At 39.9% G+C, this 17,360-nt stretch overlaps 1 protein-coding gene and 1 long non-coding RNA gene across 5 annotated transcripts in view; one reads left to right on the plus strand and one right to left on the minus strand.

Annotated features, from left to right (window-relative positions):
- Nucleotides 1-17,360, plus strand: part of cacna1ha (calcium channel, voltage-dependent, T type, alpha 1H subunit a) — a 124,831-nt gene that overhangs the window by 83,816 nt on the left and 23,655 nt on the right. For all 4 annotated transcript variants that reach the window (XM_061845759.1, XM_061845763.1, XM_061845760.1 and 1 more), the window contains 10 exons: nucleotides 140-464; nucleotides 1,715-1,807; nucleotides 4,098-4,336; nucleotides 4,582-5,108; nucleotides 11,018-11,184; nucleotides 11,377-11,571; nucleotides 14,233-14,384; nucleotides 15,171-15,356; nucleotides 15,451-15,568; nucleotides 17,193-17,348. In XM_061845759.1, coding sequence (XP_061701743.1) covers nucleotides 140-464; nucleotides 1,715-1,807; nucleotides 4,098-4,336; nucleotides 4,582-5,108; nucleotides 11,018-11,184; nucleotides 11,377-11,571; nucleotides 14,233-14,384; nucleotides 15,171-15,356; nucleotides 15,451-15,568; nucleotides 17,193-17,348 — 2,158 coding nt within the window. The remainder of the gene's footprint in view (nucleotides 1-139; nucleotides 465-1,714; nucleotides 1,808-4,097; nucleotides 4,337-4,581; nucleotides 5,109-11,017; nucleotides 11,185-11,376; nucleotides 11,572-14,232; nucleotides 14,385-15,170; nucleotides 15,357-15,450; nucleotides 15,569-17,192; nucleotides 17,349-17,360) is intronic.
- LOC133514241 (uncharacterized) lies at nucleotides 14,211-16,805 on the minus strand. The gene is made up of 3 exons (XR_009798754.1): nucleotides 16,533-16,805; nucleotides 15,222-15,362; nucleotides 14,211-14,325 (listed from the first exon to the last, which is right to left on the minus strand). It is a non-coding gene; the product is annotated as an uncharacterized LOC133514241 (long non-coding RNA).

A 17,360-nucleotide genomic window follows, 5' to 3' on the forward strand; every position in this document is an offset into this window, starting at 1 on the left:
GGATCATATACCCATAACTTTGTCATGGTGATCTTCATCTAGTTGTTTTCGTAGCACGAGTGATCTACAGTGGATAATTTATGAATGTTTACCACATTACTATTTTTTACAGCATTTGTGTATTGATCTTTCTGTCTAGAAAATACAACTTCTCAATCAGTCCCTACTACATGTCGGAGGATGGTGAAGATAGCCCATTTATCTGCTCAGCGGCTCGTGAGAACGGTATGCTCCGCTGCCATGATGTTCCCGCGTACACCGAAGCCAAGACTCAGTGCCAGTTACCGGCACCTCACCAAAGTTCAGATCTGATTGGAGCGACCCCTGCAGTGGGCGGGGCAAGCGTAAATGGATGTGTTAATTGGAACCAGTACTACAATGTGTGTCGCGCGGGAGATCACAACCCTCACAAGGGAGCTGTCAACTTTGACAACATTGGCTATGCTTGGATTGCTATTTTCCAGGTAAGACAAGCTAGTAGAGTCTTGTTTTATATATAAATGTTCGAAAATTATATGTTTTAAAGACGTGATATATGAAACTGACACACAGAGGAGAGAGGGACCAGGGATGTGCCCTTAACGGCATGTAAATTGGACTCATCCAACAACATCCTGTTAAAATACAGAATTACACTCTGGCTAACCCGAGCACTAATACTCCAATATGATGTACAATTCCCTTGTCCATTTGAGAAACATCCTCTGCTGTAAGACCAGTCACGCTTCTTTAGGGATTTTTAATGTGAACCTCTTGCAAGCATACACTGTAGTCCAGTACCTTTTGGATTAATCTGTTGCATTCAGAGCTCTGTTTTTTTGAGTCATTGGTTTCAGTCAAGTTAACATGCAATGACCCTGGACATCACAGTTTACCTGATCCTCAAAATACAGTACGGAGTCTGTTTTGGATCAGGAGTTATCATGCTGGGCTCAGCAGCCATTTGCAAATGGCTCAATAGCCAGCGCTGCATGCAAAATTGTGGCAGGATTAGATGGAATAATGCTTTGCTCGCTTCAGTATTTCCTCTAAAAAGTAGAGGGAGGTCTGAGAGTACTGGTTTCCCTTCTACAAAAAACACTAAAGCCATCTTTTAATGTCTTTTCCTCATGCATAAGGAGTATCTTACAACATACCATTTATTTTCATCACTTGACCTGACAACAAGATTTACACTCATGTCTGCTTAAGTAGGTCCATAAAATGTTTTGTATTGGTCGTTCTGTAGCTAGTGTTCCAAAAATATAACTTATTTATAACTCTTAGAACTCCATGCATTTGTTTTCTGTTTTCACACTACAGTGGATGACTTATTATATTAGTTTTAAATGAGTATATAATCCGACACACTTTTTATAGTGTTTTTGTGTGGTGAAAATCTTGTACAAGCACATCTTGCAGTTGTATTTATTTATTTATTTTTTTCCTTCGTGATGTTACTTGGCCAGGTTAGTTTTGGTTGTAATTTGTGATGCAGAATGAAGAGTAAAAGGTGAGGTATGAGTTTATTATTGGCTTCGCTTAGCTGTTGATTTCAGCTGTCAGCATCCCAAGTACTCATTAGTCTGCACAAACAGAAAAAATACACACACAAACAGTTTTATTTGTAACAAATGAAACTGCAAAAAATAACGATCTGAACAGACATTAAGGGTGTAAGTGTCCAGTTCTGTGTATCCACTCTAATGAATTCACCTCTGTCTGTCTCAACCAGGTCATCACACTTGAAGGATGGGTGGATATCATGTACTATGTCATGGATGCTCATTCATTCTACAATTTTATATATTTTATACTACTCATTATTGTAAGTAACCACCTTCTTGTTTAGTTTCATGTAAAAAAAAATACTTGGAAATGTTAGAACGCAGATAAGACCATTCCAATATTATATTTTTATAAACAGTCATACTCAAAATTATTCAAATGCAATTGTTCCAGTTTTGGTTGTACTTCACAGTACAGAAGCTGCAAATTAAGGTTTTTACTGTTTTACAATTATACCATATTAGAGCTGACCTGTATTGTTTTCAAGGATGAGTAAAACTGTAAAGTATATGTTGGGAACTGGGTTTTGAAAACCTTCAGTAATTAGCATCAGCCTGAAAGTTTTTCAGTCTTGCTGCTGGTCTTTTGCAGCCATTTGTGCCCCCCAGGAATTAGATGGTAGGAGTTATTTGCTCATACAGTATTATAATACTGATAGAGTGGGGGTCAAAATGATCTTGACTGATACAATATGGAAAATGATTACAATGACAAGACAGCAGTTGCAAAGCAATAAAGTAGTGGGTGGATAGCCCTTCCTCCATCCATTAAGTGGTAGAAGATGGAGCAATGGTTCCCAGTCACATTAGTTAATTGAAGACACTTGCCCCGGATGAACATGCAAACATTCTTGAGTAGTGCTACCATAAGCTGGCGTCTGCATACTGTATGTTTACAGCAGATCACAACATATAGGAAGCACATGAATGGGATGAATCCTTTTGAGAGAAATCCAATCGAAATCGAAATCCAATCTCTGTGGAATGTGGATAAACACACAAAATATAGCATGCATTGAATACTTAAGAGGGCAACTCGATCCATCAGGTCAATCTTGCTTATATTCCAATTATTTTTGTTTTCCAATTCTGAATCGGACCTGTTTCAGCTGTGAGTTATAGTGAAACTTTTTTTTCGCCTACTCCTATCCTGACAGACGGAAAAAAAGGCAAACAAAACAAAAAATACAAGGTGACATCTTTTCATAAGTGAGCTTACAGGTATGAAATCAGAATCTTAGCCACCCGCTTGAATAAAACAGACAGAAGCACTGAAATCAGCTCTTACAACGGAATGTGGACATGCATTTTTCAAAATACCATTCATTTTAATTTGCCCTGTATAGTCTTCAGTATTTGGGTTTGAATTCCCAGCCAATTTGTTTAAGAGGTTGCGCCTGGAAGATGCGCTTGTGTACTTGCAGTTCAGTTCTTCTTTTGGAAACCCAGAATGACCTTTCTAAGCTCTGCTTTGAGCACAGTTCCATTCTGCTGTCCCTGGCTGTCTTCTATCATGTATAATTTCCCTTATCGTGCTTTTGTGCAGGTTTTCAAAGATCCCAGTTTACATGATATTTTGCAATGCTGTCTGAGCTTCCTCTCTGCCTGTCGCTTGATGTAAAAGTGCTGATTATGCATTGGGAGGATAGTGAGAAAATAAAGGACAAGAAAATGGGCTGTTTTGGGAATGTTGAAAAAAATATGATCAATTATAGAAAACAAGAGCATCGTTGAACATAATTAAGTCTCAGAGCATGCATATCACATTTCTTTGTCCTGTTTAATGAACAACACGGTCGTAACATGTGGAATAAGCATTTATAACTATCTCCCTGAACATCTGTCTTTATATTCTAAGGGTTTTTATATTTGAATGATAAGTTGTCTGTTTTATTACTGTCATTATTTAGCTTAGTATTCATAATCTTAATTAAATAAAGGCCATAATAACACTATTACTGTTAAAAGTTCTATGCCTCTAAAACAAAGATCTCAAACTCATTTTACCTTCAGGTGGCTAGAGACCTAATCTGGCTGAGGCTGGGCCGCAAATGCACATGCACATTAATGCCAGCGCAACTTAAATTAGAAATAGGAAAAAATACCATCTTCTCAAACTTATTTTTTACACAAAATAAGATAAATAAGGACTCTGGTGTAAGCATGTGTGCAAACTACTAATTCTCCATGGCATTGCTGCAGTAAATTTCACTCACTGAAAAATCTTTCTCCGCTTGAATCAAGCCGGATTGACGTCATGCCCCGTGATAACCATATACCCTCCGTGATCGGTAGTTTCATCAGCTACGGCTGTGAAAGTGCCATTCCTAAAAAAACTCAAGAGCCATGCAAACATTAAACTTCATTATGAAGGTTGGGGCCACAAAATATTCTCGAGGGCTACAAATGCCCCCTGGGCCGCTAGTTTGAGACCCCTCCTGTAAAATATTAATTTCATTATCCTATCGTGATGAGATGTCTTACAGCTATTAGAAAGCTTGTACTTGATTGTCATGGGGCTTCCTTCCCTTCATTTACCTCCCCGACCAGGTGGGATCTTTCTTCATGATCAACTTGTGCCTCGTGGTCATCGCCACCCAGTTCTCAGAGACAAAGCAACGGGAGAACGCTCTTATGAGGGAACAGCGTGCTCGCTACATGTCCAATGATTCCACACTTGCCAGTTACAGTGAACCAGGCTCGTGCTATGAGGAAATGCTGCGCTACATCAGTCACCTTTACCGGAAGTTCACACGCAGACTCCAGAGGATGTACTCTGGATGGCACAGGTAAGATATGGCTGACCTGATAATTGGAACTATTTGTCATGAATGCAGATATATGCTATCATAACTATTAACAACCGAAGATGCTCAGTCGGATAATTGTCATCTACAAACATGCATTTTAGTTTTGTTTGGACGATGTTCGTATTCTGTTGCAGCAAACAATCAAAGAGCTCCATGAGATGCCTTAATTACTGTATACTGAGTGTTGACCATGTTCTTTCTAATTGTTCTTTTTTTTTGACCAGTAAAATGCGTAAAAAGGTGAATCCTAACAGCAGTGGTGGAGGCAGTAATGGTGGAGGTAATGGACATGGCCATGGCTCTAGCAGGGCTTCCGGTCCACGTAGCGCTTTGTGGTTGAGGCCAATACACAACCTGTTGCAGCACCATCAGCACCAGCACTGTCGACTCCCCAACGGGGGGCAGCACATGAGCAGTGTGGCAAGCACTGAACACCTGGCTGGAGAAGGAGGTGTGGGTGCCGTGGAACTGGAGATGAAGTCACTTCCTGCTAGTCAAGGGAGTACAAATGGAAATAGCGGCGGCAATCAATCAGCTGTTACCCAAGGCATGGGGGCCTTGCTCAGGAGACTCAATGGAGGGATGAACTACCCAACCATTCTGCCATCATTTGTATGCAGCTACAGCAGCAAGACACCACCGCCTCACTCCCAGCAAGGTGGTTGCAGTCCAGATCAGCATCCGCCGAACCACTCCACTTCTGAACACTCAGACAAAGTGAACAAACTCTACCAGCTTGTGGGACAGCACAGTAAGAAGACACACACTCAAACAAGTGGCATTGAAATCATACATTATATGCAGAATATCTAATGCAGACGAACAGAATTCATGCCAAATGCTGTTCTCCATCTTCCATTGTCCATTAACAAATGTGTATAGTTCCCAAATACCAGTTTTCTTTTGCTGTAGTCTCTTAGCAGGGAACTCAGTGCAACACAGAACATAAAACATACATAAACCTTTGACTACAAGGTTGTGAACATGCATTAAATACCAAACAGTCTAAAGTAAGTTTCTTTCGGCTCGTCCCTTTCGGGGTCGCCACAGCGTGTCATCTCAGATGAACACACATATATTTGGCATAATTTTTATGCCGGATGCCCTTCCTGACGCAACCCTTCTCAGGGAGTGGAGGCCCCAGTGAGATACGAAACCACAACCCCTGGTTTACCAAACCAGTGCTCTAAACAGTGAGCTATAGGGCCTCAAACACCAAACAGTCTAATGTGGTGTATTTTTGTTCTTGAATTTTGAGGCGTAGTACCCTCATCAAGGAGCTGAACCAGGCTCTGTTTGGTTTGGTTGAAAACTTTTACACTGACCACAACATTTAAGTAGCAGATGTTGTGATGACATCATCCAAATTCACTTTTCTCGAGGCAGACGTATGTCCATCTTGAAATGGAGGCCTCTTTCAAAGTATTGGTCACCATTGACATGGAAATAGAAGCAACATTCATACACAAGCAAACACAAACGCATAACTCAATGTGCTTTACATGCTTTAAACTATTTAAAATTAACCACTTGGGAACAAAGACAAGAAATAAAAGAAAACCTATTGATGGTTTCAGCTACGGAATTATTTTCCCTATACTTTAATGGTTAACTGTATACATTTTGACATGTTTTTTTCTGGGTGGCTTCAGATGTCGCATCATTTTGCTGATTTGTGCTGATATTTGACCTGATTGTATTTTTTCACTAAAATAAGAAAAATAATTGCATTTACGTTCTGTAATTAGTTCTGGAGCTATTAAAGGAGATTTGTGAGCTTGTCAACCACAGCAAAACACTGAGTATTCCTGAGGTTCTGATTGATGATTGACAGTTGATCTATTACTATTGCTACAGTCCACATCCATCCTCTTTGTGGGGCAAACTGGCTGTCTGTTAGCATGCTCCCACTCATCATTTTGAGACATGGATAGAGTGGTTTCATTCCCCGACTGTCCATTTACATCCCCATACACGTCAGGGTGGTAACATTCTTTTGTAGGACTGCCATCTTCCGCAGCAGTTTGTAGTCTTCAATGGAAAATGGTCGTTTTGCTAGTCTTGTTGCGAATAGCAGGCTTGTGCTATTTAGCACGCCATACTCACTGATTGTGAGGGGGTATAAAAATGGAATTTAGGAACGACTGACCTTTTCTACAAAAAAACAGTCCCACTGGTTTGAAAATATCCTATCGATGTACAAAATAACAGTCCCACAGGTTTAAAAAATATTCAATGTACAGTATCTACCAAAAACAGTCCTACTAGTTTAAAAATATCCGAGACTTGCTGCTTCGAATTCCTCTTCAAGAAGAAAAACAAGAAAAATGTAAACAGAGATGAAGCAGACAGAGCAAGAAAGCATCTCCAATGTATGAGAGCAGAAGCAGAACATTAAAAGATGGTCAGTTTGTTTTTTGAAAACTGCACTGAGCACAACACACTGGATCCAGCTTCTTTGACATAATAGCTATATTACATACAGTACACAAATATTAAATAATGAAATACGTGAAATACCGTTGTGTTACTTTAGTCTTAGAACTTTCTTTTGTATACACTGTAGCTACGATCAGATTACCTGTTTTTCTCACCTTGGACTCTTTCACCAAGTAGAAAATATGTTATTACAACATGCCGAATTAGCCTCCTAGTTCATTAAGGAATATTTATCCTTTTCAATGCTTGTAAAATCTGTATTTACCATGACAACACTTGCATTTAAACTCGGATAGATGCCTCATTTATTTTTACGGACTTTACAGTTGAACGTGTTGTGAGTGAGGATTTATGAGCCATGATTTTACCAGTTTTCCAGGCTTCCAAAATTTGTTGTAATGAATTCTGAGATGTTGCATTTTGCAGACCTAAAACACAAAGCCACAGGAAGAAATGTAATTATTTAAGAAGTAGTGGTGTCTTTTCATTACATTCATTACATTACACACAGTCACCAGATTTGACATAAGGTGTATATAGAAAATTGAAATTGTCTAAAACAGAATTTAGAAAGGGATGAGAGAAAATATATTTTTCATGCCATGGATTTATCACTCTAGAGAGATTGGTGCAATCGACATTATTTGAAAAAAGCAGTGAAAGGAAAAAAATACAATACATGTTACTCAACTACCAAAATAGAGAATTAGATAGTAAGGTGAAGCAAAGTATCGTATAAACACAGTAAAACAATATAAAACTGTTTGTGTGAATACAAATAAATGGGAGAATTTTAAAGTAATTGACCCCTCCGTACAGGGCACTTAACCACGCCTCCTGAAGTCACGTCACCCCACTGCTGCTAACCTCAGACAAACATTAGACAAAATGGCGTCGCAGGAAGAAAAGTCGAGAGCGAAATTGTCAGATTTACCAGCTGATTTTTCACTCGCATTCTTACCGAATAGTGAAATATCGTTGAAGAGCAGACAGCAGGGCTTCAGTTATTTCAGCGAGGGGTATTTCAATGGTATTTCCATGCATATCGACGGAGAAACCATTGATATTAGCGCGAGATCTTTCCGGAGTCCGAGGAAGACCGAGAAGCCACATAATATAATATATTATAACCCAAAGACGAATTCGTCATTGACAGTTTCCTATTTTCGTGTTACCTATCACACTTGTGTGCAGAATCTGTACAATGTGTATCTGTATAGCCGTTTGTGAACCGCCGTATGAAGGAAAAGAAGAAGGCGAGGCTTGATTTATGAGTTGTTTCTCTCGTTTTCTTTGTGTAACGTCACGCGCTCCCTTCAATAATTATTCTTGAATTAGTGCTGAACCTACGTAAGTCCCGACCGAGTACGACAATCACTACTTTAGTGTCCTCAAACATCCTTCCTTCAGTCTTGGTGACTCGGTCTACGTCGAAGGCTTTTAGGACTCGCTAGTCCGGTTTAGCTTAGCTCGCTAGCCGCCAACCAAGAGACACGTTTGTGGAGTCAGGTCCTCGCAAAGTATCGCTCAACACAGATCAAGTGTGTCAATCATTCACACGTAGCTATGTTATGCAAGCGAAGAACTGCTAATTCAGTTATATGAGACATGTATTGAAAATCAAAAATAGGGCTTACCTTCGTGCAAACATATCTGTTCCGGTTGATTTTAGATGGATTCAGTTGATCATGCGGTCTTCCACAAAGTTTGATCCATCTAAGACATTTTTCGTACTCTGTCTTGGGTTTTGGAAAGTGTACAAATTGAACACCACCAACTAGCCCATCAGTATACCTCTCGTCACTATTACAAAGGCCGTGACTACACCTCTTAACCATATCTATTGTTAAGGATCCCTAAGACGTGATAAAACGCAAACAAAAGCTCTACTGAATCATGCGACTTTGTCAGAGGTTATGGCGGACGACAACAAGGGATGTGGTTTAGGCAAATCTCTGGCCTCTGATTGGTCAGCGACGCGGTTTACGCAATTTCTACGGAGGGGTCAATTGGTTTTGTTCTATTGCTTATGGATGCCCAGCGGTAAGATGTGTGCCATTGGTGTGTCAGAAGAATTTAAGGTGGAGGTGGGAGTGCATCAGGGTTCCGTGCTGAGCCCCTTCCCGTTTGTGTTAGTAATGGACAGGGTGACAGACGAGGTTAGACTGGCCTCCCCTTGGACCATGATGTTCGCAGATGAGATTGTGATCTTCAGTAAGAGCAGGGAACAGGCGGAGGAACAGTGAGAAAGATGGAGGTATGCACTGGAAAGGAGAGGAATGAAGATTAGCCGAAGTAAAATAGAATATATGTGCCTGAATGAGAGGGGCGGAGGAGGAAGAGTGAAGACATAACGAAGGTGGATGACTTAAAATACTTGGGGTCAACAATACAGAGCAATGGGGAGTGCGGTAAGGAAGTGAAGAAACGGGTCCAAGCGCGGTGTAACAGCTGGTGGAAGGTGTCTGGTGTTCTTTGTGACAGAAGAGTCTCCGCTAGGACGAATGGCAAAGTTTCTAAACAGTGGTGAGGCCGGCCATGATGTATTGATTAGAGACGGTGGCTCTGAAGAAACAACAGAAAGCAGAACTAGAGGTAGCAGAAATGAAGATACTGAGGTTCTCTCTTGGTGTGAAGAAGTTGGATAGGATTAGAAATGAGGTCATTAGAGGGACAACCAAAGTTGGATGTTTTGGAGACAAGGTTAGAGAGAACAGACTTCGAGAGAGTGATTGGTAGAAGGGTGCTGAGGATGGAGCTGCCAGGCAAAAGAGTGAGAAGACCAAAGAAAAGGTGGATGGATGTTGTGAGGGAGGACATGAAGACTGTGGGTGTTAAAGAGGAAGATGGACGAGATGGGTTTAGATGGAAAAATATGACACGCTGTGGCGACCCCTTACAGGACAAGCCGAAAGAAAAAGAAGAAGATGGATGCCCACCTTGTGGGGAAGTACCTGACCCAAAAAGCATCAGCTAGTTGAAGGAAAATATAAATTCCTAAAAATAAAGATCATTAACCGGATTAACTGGTATGTCTAGTCTAAATGTTTCAAAATAGTATTAAACTATATTTGTAATTTCATATGTACCCAGCTATCAAGCAAAGTGTGGAGAGTCTTTGAACGGGGGTATCATTGCCAAAAGCCAGTTAAATATCCACATTTTCTTCCTTATACTTTTTGCAATATGGTCAGTAGCCAGAGCAATCTGGTTCTCCCTTGACAAGAGTGCAATGTTGTTTTTGGTCCAATTAAAAAAAAAAAAAAAAGGTTTAGCGCACGTGGAACTTCAAAACATTATTACCGATGCTGAAAGGAACACTGGGGGACGCAGCTTTAACATTTCAGCACATCTTATGATGTGTGGCGGGAAATTGTCAACTGTAATTGCTCCATGATTATTCTTTTCAGTCGCCCAGTTTGTGGTGGCCCGAAGCTGCGTTCTGTTTGGATAGCATAAACACCTTATTGAGATGCCTCCTGTTATGGTTCTAAACCAGCCATTTAATGGATCTCTTTGGCTAACAGACATCTACTTTGATTAAACACCCCCCCCCACCTGAAAAAAAAGACCTTTTACCAATGCACATTTACATGTCTAATTCTACTCATTCTAAAAGTACAGAGAGCAATTAATTTCTGAATTGCAATTTAGAATCATAGTACGAAGAGCAAGAACCTGAGTATCACATCAATTACACCCTAATAAAGACAGTTTATATATATTCAAACAAGTAATCATATGCCATCCTTATCTGCCAACAATGTGAGATAGGAGTCTGCAGCTCCAGACAGCAATTTCCTGTCCAATGGGCTTGTGTGATCGTTGTCATGCTGGACCTGAACCCAGGGTTCCTTGGAAGTGCATATATTCATATTCACATAGTCACCTTTATCTTTACACTGTGGCACTTTTGGCTGCTCCTCATAATGAAATAGAATGAGCTTGGAAGTTTCAGACACTGAGTTTCCCCATCACACTTAAGCTATGAAAGATTGTAACTGCTCTGAAAATATCATGCAAAATGTCCTTTTTTGTGTGTGTATAGCGACATTTGCAAGTGGAGAAAATTAGTCCATTTAACTTAGATTCACTTTCGGAAACCATCGTAAGAATAAATAATCACACAATGCCAATTAAGTTGTCTCCCCTGCACGTGAGGAAAAAAATGGAGCAAACCTTCATTCAATGTGTGACGCTCTCCCATCATGCCCCTGGCAGGTCACCAGAGTGTGCTGTACCAGCTGGCAGGCGTGGTACCCAGTCCACTGCTCCTGGAACTACTGAGCTGCCCTCTCTGTGCTCGCAGCCTGGAGACCTTGGAGCTGGAGTTGGGTGACTTGGAGGGTTGCAAGGGAGAAGCCGATGGACTGCACGAATTTGTCCAGGTTATTTTAGACGGCAGACACTAGTAGTGGTGAACAGAGAGGATGACAGTTTCTGTCATGAACAGTATTAAAATTTGAAAATAGTTTTGGCACGGATGCTTATTCACTGTACTCCTCCATTACGTATATAACCGTTGACTCACTTGGTTACTTACAGTTCATTGGCGATGGTCTTTTTGTCTATAAATGTAGGGAGGAGATCTGAGAGGTGGGAGAAGTCGGGGCAGACGACATGGGGCTGTGGTGTACAAGAACGGAGCACTTCGGGCATGGATGAACTTCAGGGAGAAATTGAAGAGAATAGTGGAGAGCAAATATTTTAACAGAGGGATCATGATTGCCATCCTTGTCAACACTCTCAGCATGGGGATAGAGTACCATGAGCAGGTAAGATGTAATATAAGCACATTTGTTGGACTTTGGGCTTGTTTACACAATACCTTTAAGCCATGTTGACATGACAACAATGTTTTGGAGGCTGAACCTGCAAATGCTTAAAGCCATGGAATTTTTGGAAGAAGATACAAGAATAAACTATAATAAGAGGAGACACAGAGACAACCCAAATTAGTTAATTGAACAGGACAGGTTAACAACACACACAAAAAGTCATTTATTTTTTCCATGCATATTGTTTATTGGAAGGACACCACAACAGTGGGAGAATGCAATGCTGTTGTCATTTGTCAGACTTTTTCAGCAAAGTGCATTTACTACTCTGTGACTGCACCCAGTGAAGTTGCTTATGTAACGCTTACGTTTAATCAGTTGACAAAGCCTATTCATAAGATGGTTTCTGAAATGATCAGAGACGGCAATAAGATGGTGCACGTCAACATAATACAGTATTTCTTGCAAAGTGACATTGCTAATTGCTTTTTCTGTAGTTGCATTGTTAGACAATGTTATGGTCCGTGCATGAGACTTTTCAATCACCATATCATTTGAGAGGACAAATTATAGGTTCCATTTACACATGCTTGACCTAATTTGCATGTGCACTCATGCAGCAAGTTTGTTTGTTTAACAGATTGGTCGCAGTTGCATGTGGTAGCAAAAATACATTGTTTTGACAAAAATGGTATGTAGACAAAAATATGAGTAGCATCCACTCTTCTTGGTCTCTGCATGGTTTTGGGTTATTTACCAGAATGTTAATGCCATTTTGTCGTGCAAGTAGAAACACTGGAGTTATTTAATTATTTGATTCACCAAGACATTGAGGATGCCATGCTTCCAACCTTGTGGGAAGGGATGATGAAGGTCTTTTTTTGTTCAAACTGTTCTCCACTGCACAAAGCAAGGTCCAAAAAGGCATGGTTAGATGAGTTTGGTGTGAAAGAGCTTCACTCACTCAATGTTGTCTTACGTAATCGTCTAAGATTTTTGTCAATTTACCTTTTCCTTTCTTAATCTTCACCTGCTTTGCTCACCTCTAACTCTCTCTCCAAATTGTTTGCATTTGATGCTTTATGTGTTGGTATCTCTGTGACTATGCTCCTCTTATAAAACATGAGGAATTACAAAGACAGCCTTACACACAGACACTAAAATGTTGCATAAGAGTCCTCCTGGTTCAGTACGCCTTTTATGAGTGCATACTTGTCTGAAGACCTGTAGGGATCTTGGAAACGAGACTACTGTATGTATGCATATGTGTGTGTGTGTGTGTGTGTGTGTGTGTCATCAAAAATTGAGACCACAATAGATGTAAGAACATGACAGTACATTCATTCTTATAAAACTAAATATCTTTACTTCAAAATGTAATGAATTATTTTCCATCTCCCCCTGATAATTGGATCAGTGAATTACTTTGGTGAGTCATAACGTGCATTTATTGATCAGTCAGCTTCTGACAACTCTATATTGTTGGTGTCAAACAAGTATCATTAGAAATAAGACTGCAGTTCAATTTTAAGACTAAGTTAATTGTGAAACTTCTTAAACTATTGTGGCTGTAGACTGAAAGTCTTGTCCTCGTTTGTCAATTAAAGACAAATGTTCACTATTCATAAAAGTACTGTATTTTCCGCACTGTAAAGCATACCGAAAATCCTTCAATTTTCCTACAAGCTGACAGTGCGCCTTATAATCAGGTGCGCCTTATATGAGGATCAATATTGAGCCTTTAGCGCAGCCCATCTAATGGATGCATAACGTAACCCCAGCCTGTACTGTAGCGTCTATTCTATACACTATAATACAGTGCGCCTTATATATGAAAAAGTTTTAAAATAGGCCAGCCATTGAAGGTGTGGCTTATAATGCGGTGCGCCTTACAGTGCAGAAAATACAGTATTTTAAAATTGCATAGCCAGTTGAAAAACATATCCAAAGTTGAAATGTATCATTCACAATCTCTTTCAACTTCAAAACTGAAACAGTGGTCAGTCACATTTTACTATGGTACATGACAAAGCTTTTGTTTTTCGGAGTCGGTCAGGGTTAGGTTCAGGTTTTTGGTTTTTTTTCTTCCCAAAATGAGTCTCTTTGATTGGCCCACAAAGTGTTTGTGTGTGGTCACATGACTGCCTTGTGTTGTCCGATAAGTCAATTGGAGTCAAAGGTCACTAGTTATCATACTGGATCGGCGCAACAGCCCTATGCGGAAGTCAAAAATGAAGTGTAAATACAGATCGCGCATGCAATTACGGATTAAAAAACGTAACAAGCGGAATGTCGAGCATTGTAACAGAGTCAAATTTTTGATTCTTCTTGACATAGTCACAAAGTAAAAATAAAAATTATGACAAGTATCTGACAAGTACAATTTATCCAAAATGTTACTTGAATAAATCTGGAGTGCTAAGTGGAACAGATCATTGCAAATAGATTGGAGCTTTTCTGCTCCATTTGATGGATTGTACATAACTGCTGCTCGGGAACTTGATTGATACCCGTTTGATTTAGGGCACACACTCCAAAGTCTGTTCCATCTTTAGAGTAATAGAGTGGAAAGATTAACTAGCTTCTCCTTTTGGGGTCTTGAATGTTTTGTTATTCCACCTTTATGCCTAACCTACTTTTATTCTCTTATTCATGCAGCCAGAGGAGTTGACGGATGTGTTGGAGATCAGCAACATCGTCTTCACGAGCATGTTTGTGTTGGAGATGGGCTTCATGCTGCTGGCTTTCGGCCTGTTCGGATACATCAAAAATCCATACAACATATTTGACAGCATCATTGTTATCATCAGGTAACCACCATAGTTCTCGTCCTCACCAAATATATTTCACCCTAGGCTATTGCTGAAAGCACTTCTGTGGCTGCTTGTCAGCCATTAGTTATAAAGCGGCGCGCTATCCATCTTTATAATGTCCTTACCAACTCGTAATGATCTCATGAATAAGTCCAGAACTTTTGCATAATGCCCAAAACAACGCACCATAACAATGTAATGTAATGCGTATGAACAATTAGGTGCTCTACATGAAGTGAACTGGTGATTTAAGTGAATGACTGGTCCCTTTGGACTGGAATTGAAAAGGACGTAAATGACCAGTCACATGCAGCATTTGAGCAAAAGCATCGGAACACGTTGTCTATTTTTCTGCAATATTTGAGAAGAAACCGCCTCACAATCTCTTTTGTAGTTCATCCCCAAAATGTCTGGTGGGATTGAGGTCACGGGCTGGTCTGGTTCTTCAAGGCCAAACTCATCCAATTATGCCTAAATGGTCTTGGCTTTGTGCATTGGGGCGCAGTGAAGATTCAATGGCAAAGGGCCTTTCCCAAACTGTTCCCACATTGTCGCACACGTACTGAAGTTGTTCAAAATCTCTTGGGAAAGTGTTAGAACAAAGAGTGGACCCCTCCAGCTCAGCCCTGGATTGACAAAATAGAATAAATTGTTTTGCCTTTATTGTATACTTTTGTTCTTATTATATATATCATCATTACTGAATTTAAAGACACTGAACACACATTTAAGTAATAATTCACCATTAATCTTTGTTATCTACTGTAAATATCTCCTTCTCAGTGTGTGGGAGATTATTGGTCAAGCTGACGGCGGGTTGTCGGTCCTACGTACTTTCCGTCTGCTTCGGGTTCTGAAGTTGGTTCGCTTCCTTCCTGCATTGAGGAGACAACTTGTAGTCCTGATGAAGACGATGGATAATGTGGCCACCTTCTGCATGCTTCTGATGCTCTTCATCTTCACCTTCAGGTGTGTCTATTCATTCAAAATTCATAAAAATATTCCAAACATGCTGTATCCTTTGCGATGATAACAAACATTGTTTTTGCCTCTCCATCTGCAGCATATTGGGCATGCATCTGTTTGGTTGCAAATTTAGTCTTCAGACAGATGATGGAGACACCATTCCTGACCGCAAGAACTTTGACACTCTACTGTGGGCCATCGTCACCGTATTTCAGGTAATTTGATTAGTCTGCAGTAAAAATGCATTTAATAGATGAATGAATGAATAAATAAAGAAATTTTACTACTAAGAACAATAATAATATTAATAATATAATAAAAACAAAGAATCTAGCAACAAAAAATTATCCAACTAAATTTTCAGTTTGGAAGAATTTCCCATTTTTATCTGAAAGCTCACTGTGCTGGAAGTCATTTTTCATATTTCTAAATACTGTGGATAAGTTATGGCACACTGTGTGATCCTATCATCGTCATTCACAAGGCATTATTTTGTTTTATCTTCAGTCTGATCTGTAAGTATTAGATGATAATTGTAAACGTTCTACAAACGTCACCCAAAAATATTTCATGTACATCTGCATCATGTGTTAACATCTAATGCAAGAAATATTCAACTCTTGAGACAATAATGTATATTTGTGTTCCTGAAATGTTGGCCCATGTTGCCTCTCTGACTAAGTTCAAATAAGGTGTACAACATATTATACAAATCCCAGTACACTACACTACCATTCTACACCACTACATACTAAAATGTTGGTTGGAATGTTTTTTTTTTTTTTTTTTATTATTATATAATTTACTGTGTATGTGTATGATCAATTTGAACTCAGCGTACCTGATGTTTTAGCGAGTAAGTGTAGATAGAACATTTCAAATGGCTGGGCATCCAAACATTCTACTTCCATGTTTTGAATCAGGAACCATTAAGAGGACTTTGAGCGTGAGTTGTAAATACATACTCGTACTTAAAAAAAAAAAAAAAGTCAACATTTACATTGCTATGCAACATCAAAATGGAAAACTTGTCCGTTTCCATGCATGTATAGTGTAAGCTGCATGCACACAAACAAAGCTTCCTTGCTGAAGCTCTGCTCATTCGTCAAAGGCTGTCAAGTAAATTGTTCTTATGCGCACCCACCACTTCTCTAGCCCACTACTATTCTATTTTCTAACCTGTGTGGAGCTACTCTTCCATCTATCAGTCAGCAGTAGAACACCATTGATGTCCCACTTTGCTGCATGTAGGAGAGAGATGCTGAAGAAGCATTTATCCAGGCTTGCTTGTCATTTGACGGAGTACTCTAAGCTTGCTTCAGTTTTGTGGACGATACACACGTACACACGCACACGCTAAACAAACACACGCATGGATGCAGCCAAGCTAACAGTGCAGTGAAATACCTCCCTACCACTGGGTTTGAGTGGGCAGAGAGCTTTCATGCTGCATCATGAACACTGTCCTAGTTTTAAATGCTTTCATCTCTGGCATTGGTTTAAAAGCTACTGCACGTAAACACACATACACACACACGCTACACATGCACAGTCGCACGCTCACTCACGTAGGCCTTGCTTGTTGTGTGATAGTAATCCCTTGTGGAAGAAGTTGAAGTACTGCTGGATGATGGCATTAGAAGTAGCTCTTCTCAAGATGCAGAACTCATAATAAGTACTGTATAAAAGTTATTATTTTTTATTTTAACACTGCACAGGCACACACACTCACATTGTAGACATAAAAAAACAAAGCACAACTCACATTCACATTGTGTTCTTTGATATCCCAAGTTCCTGCCCAAATAGCTGTGTATTTTTGCTTTATTGAATGCACAGATTCTAACCCAGGAGGACTGGAATGTGGTGCTGTATAATGGTATGGCTTCCACCTCCCCATGGGCAGCTCTCTACTTTGTTGCCCTGATGACATTTGGAAACTACGTGCTTTTCAACTTGCTGGTGGCCATCTTGGTTGAGGGTTTCCAGGCTGAGGTGAGTAGCAAT

Source organism: Syngnathoides biaculeatus, chromosome 16, assembly GCF_019802595.1.
Source record: "Syngnathoides biaculeatus isolate LvHL_M chromosome 16, ASM1980259v1, whole genome shotgun sequence".
NCBI classification, from domain to species: domain Eukaryota; kingdom Metazoa; phylum Chordata; class Actinopteri; order Syngnathiformes; family Syngnathidae; genus Syngnathoides; species Syngnathoides biaculeatus.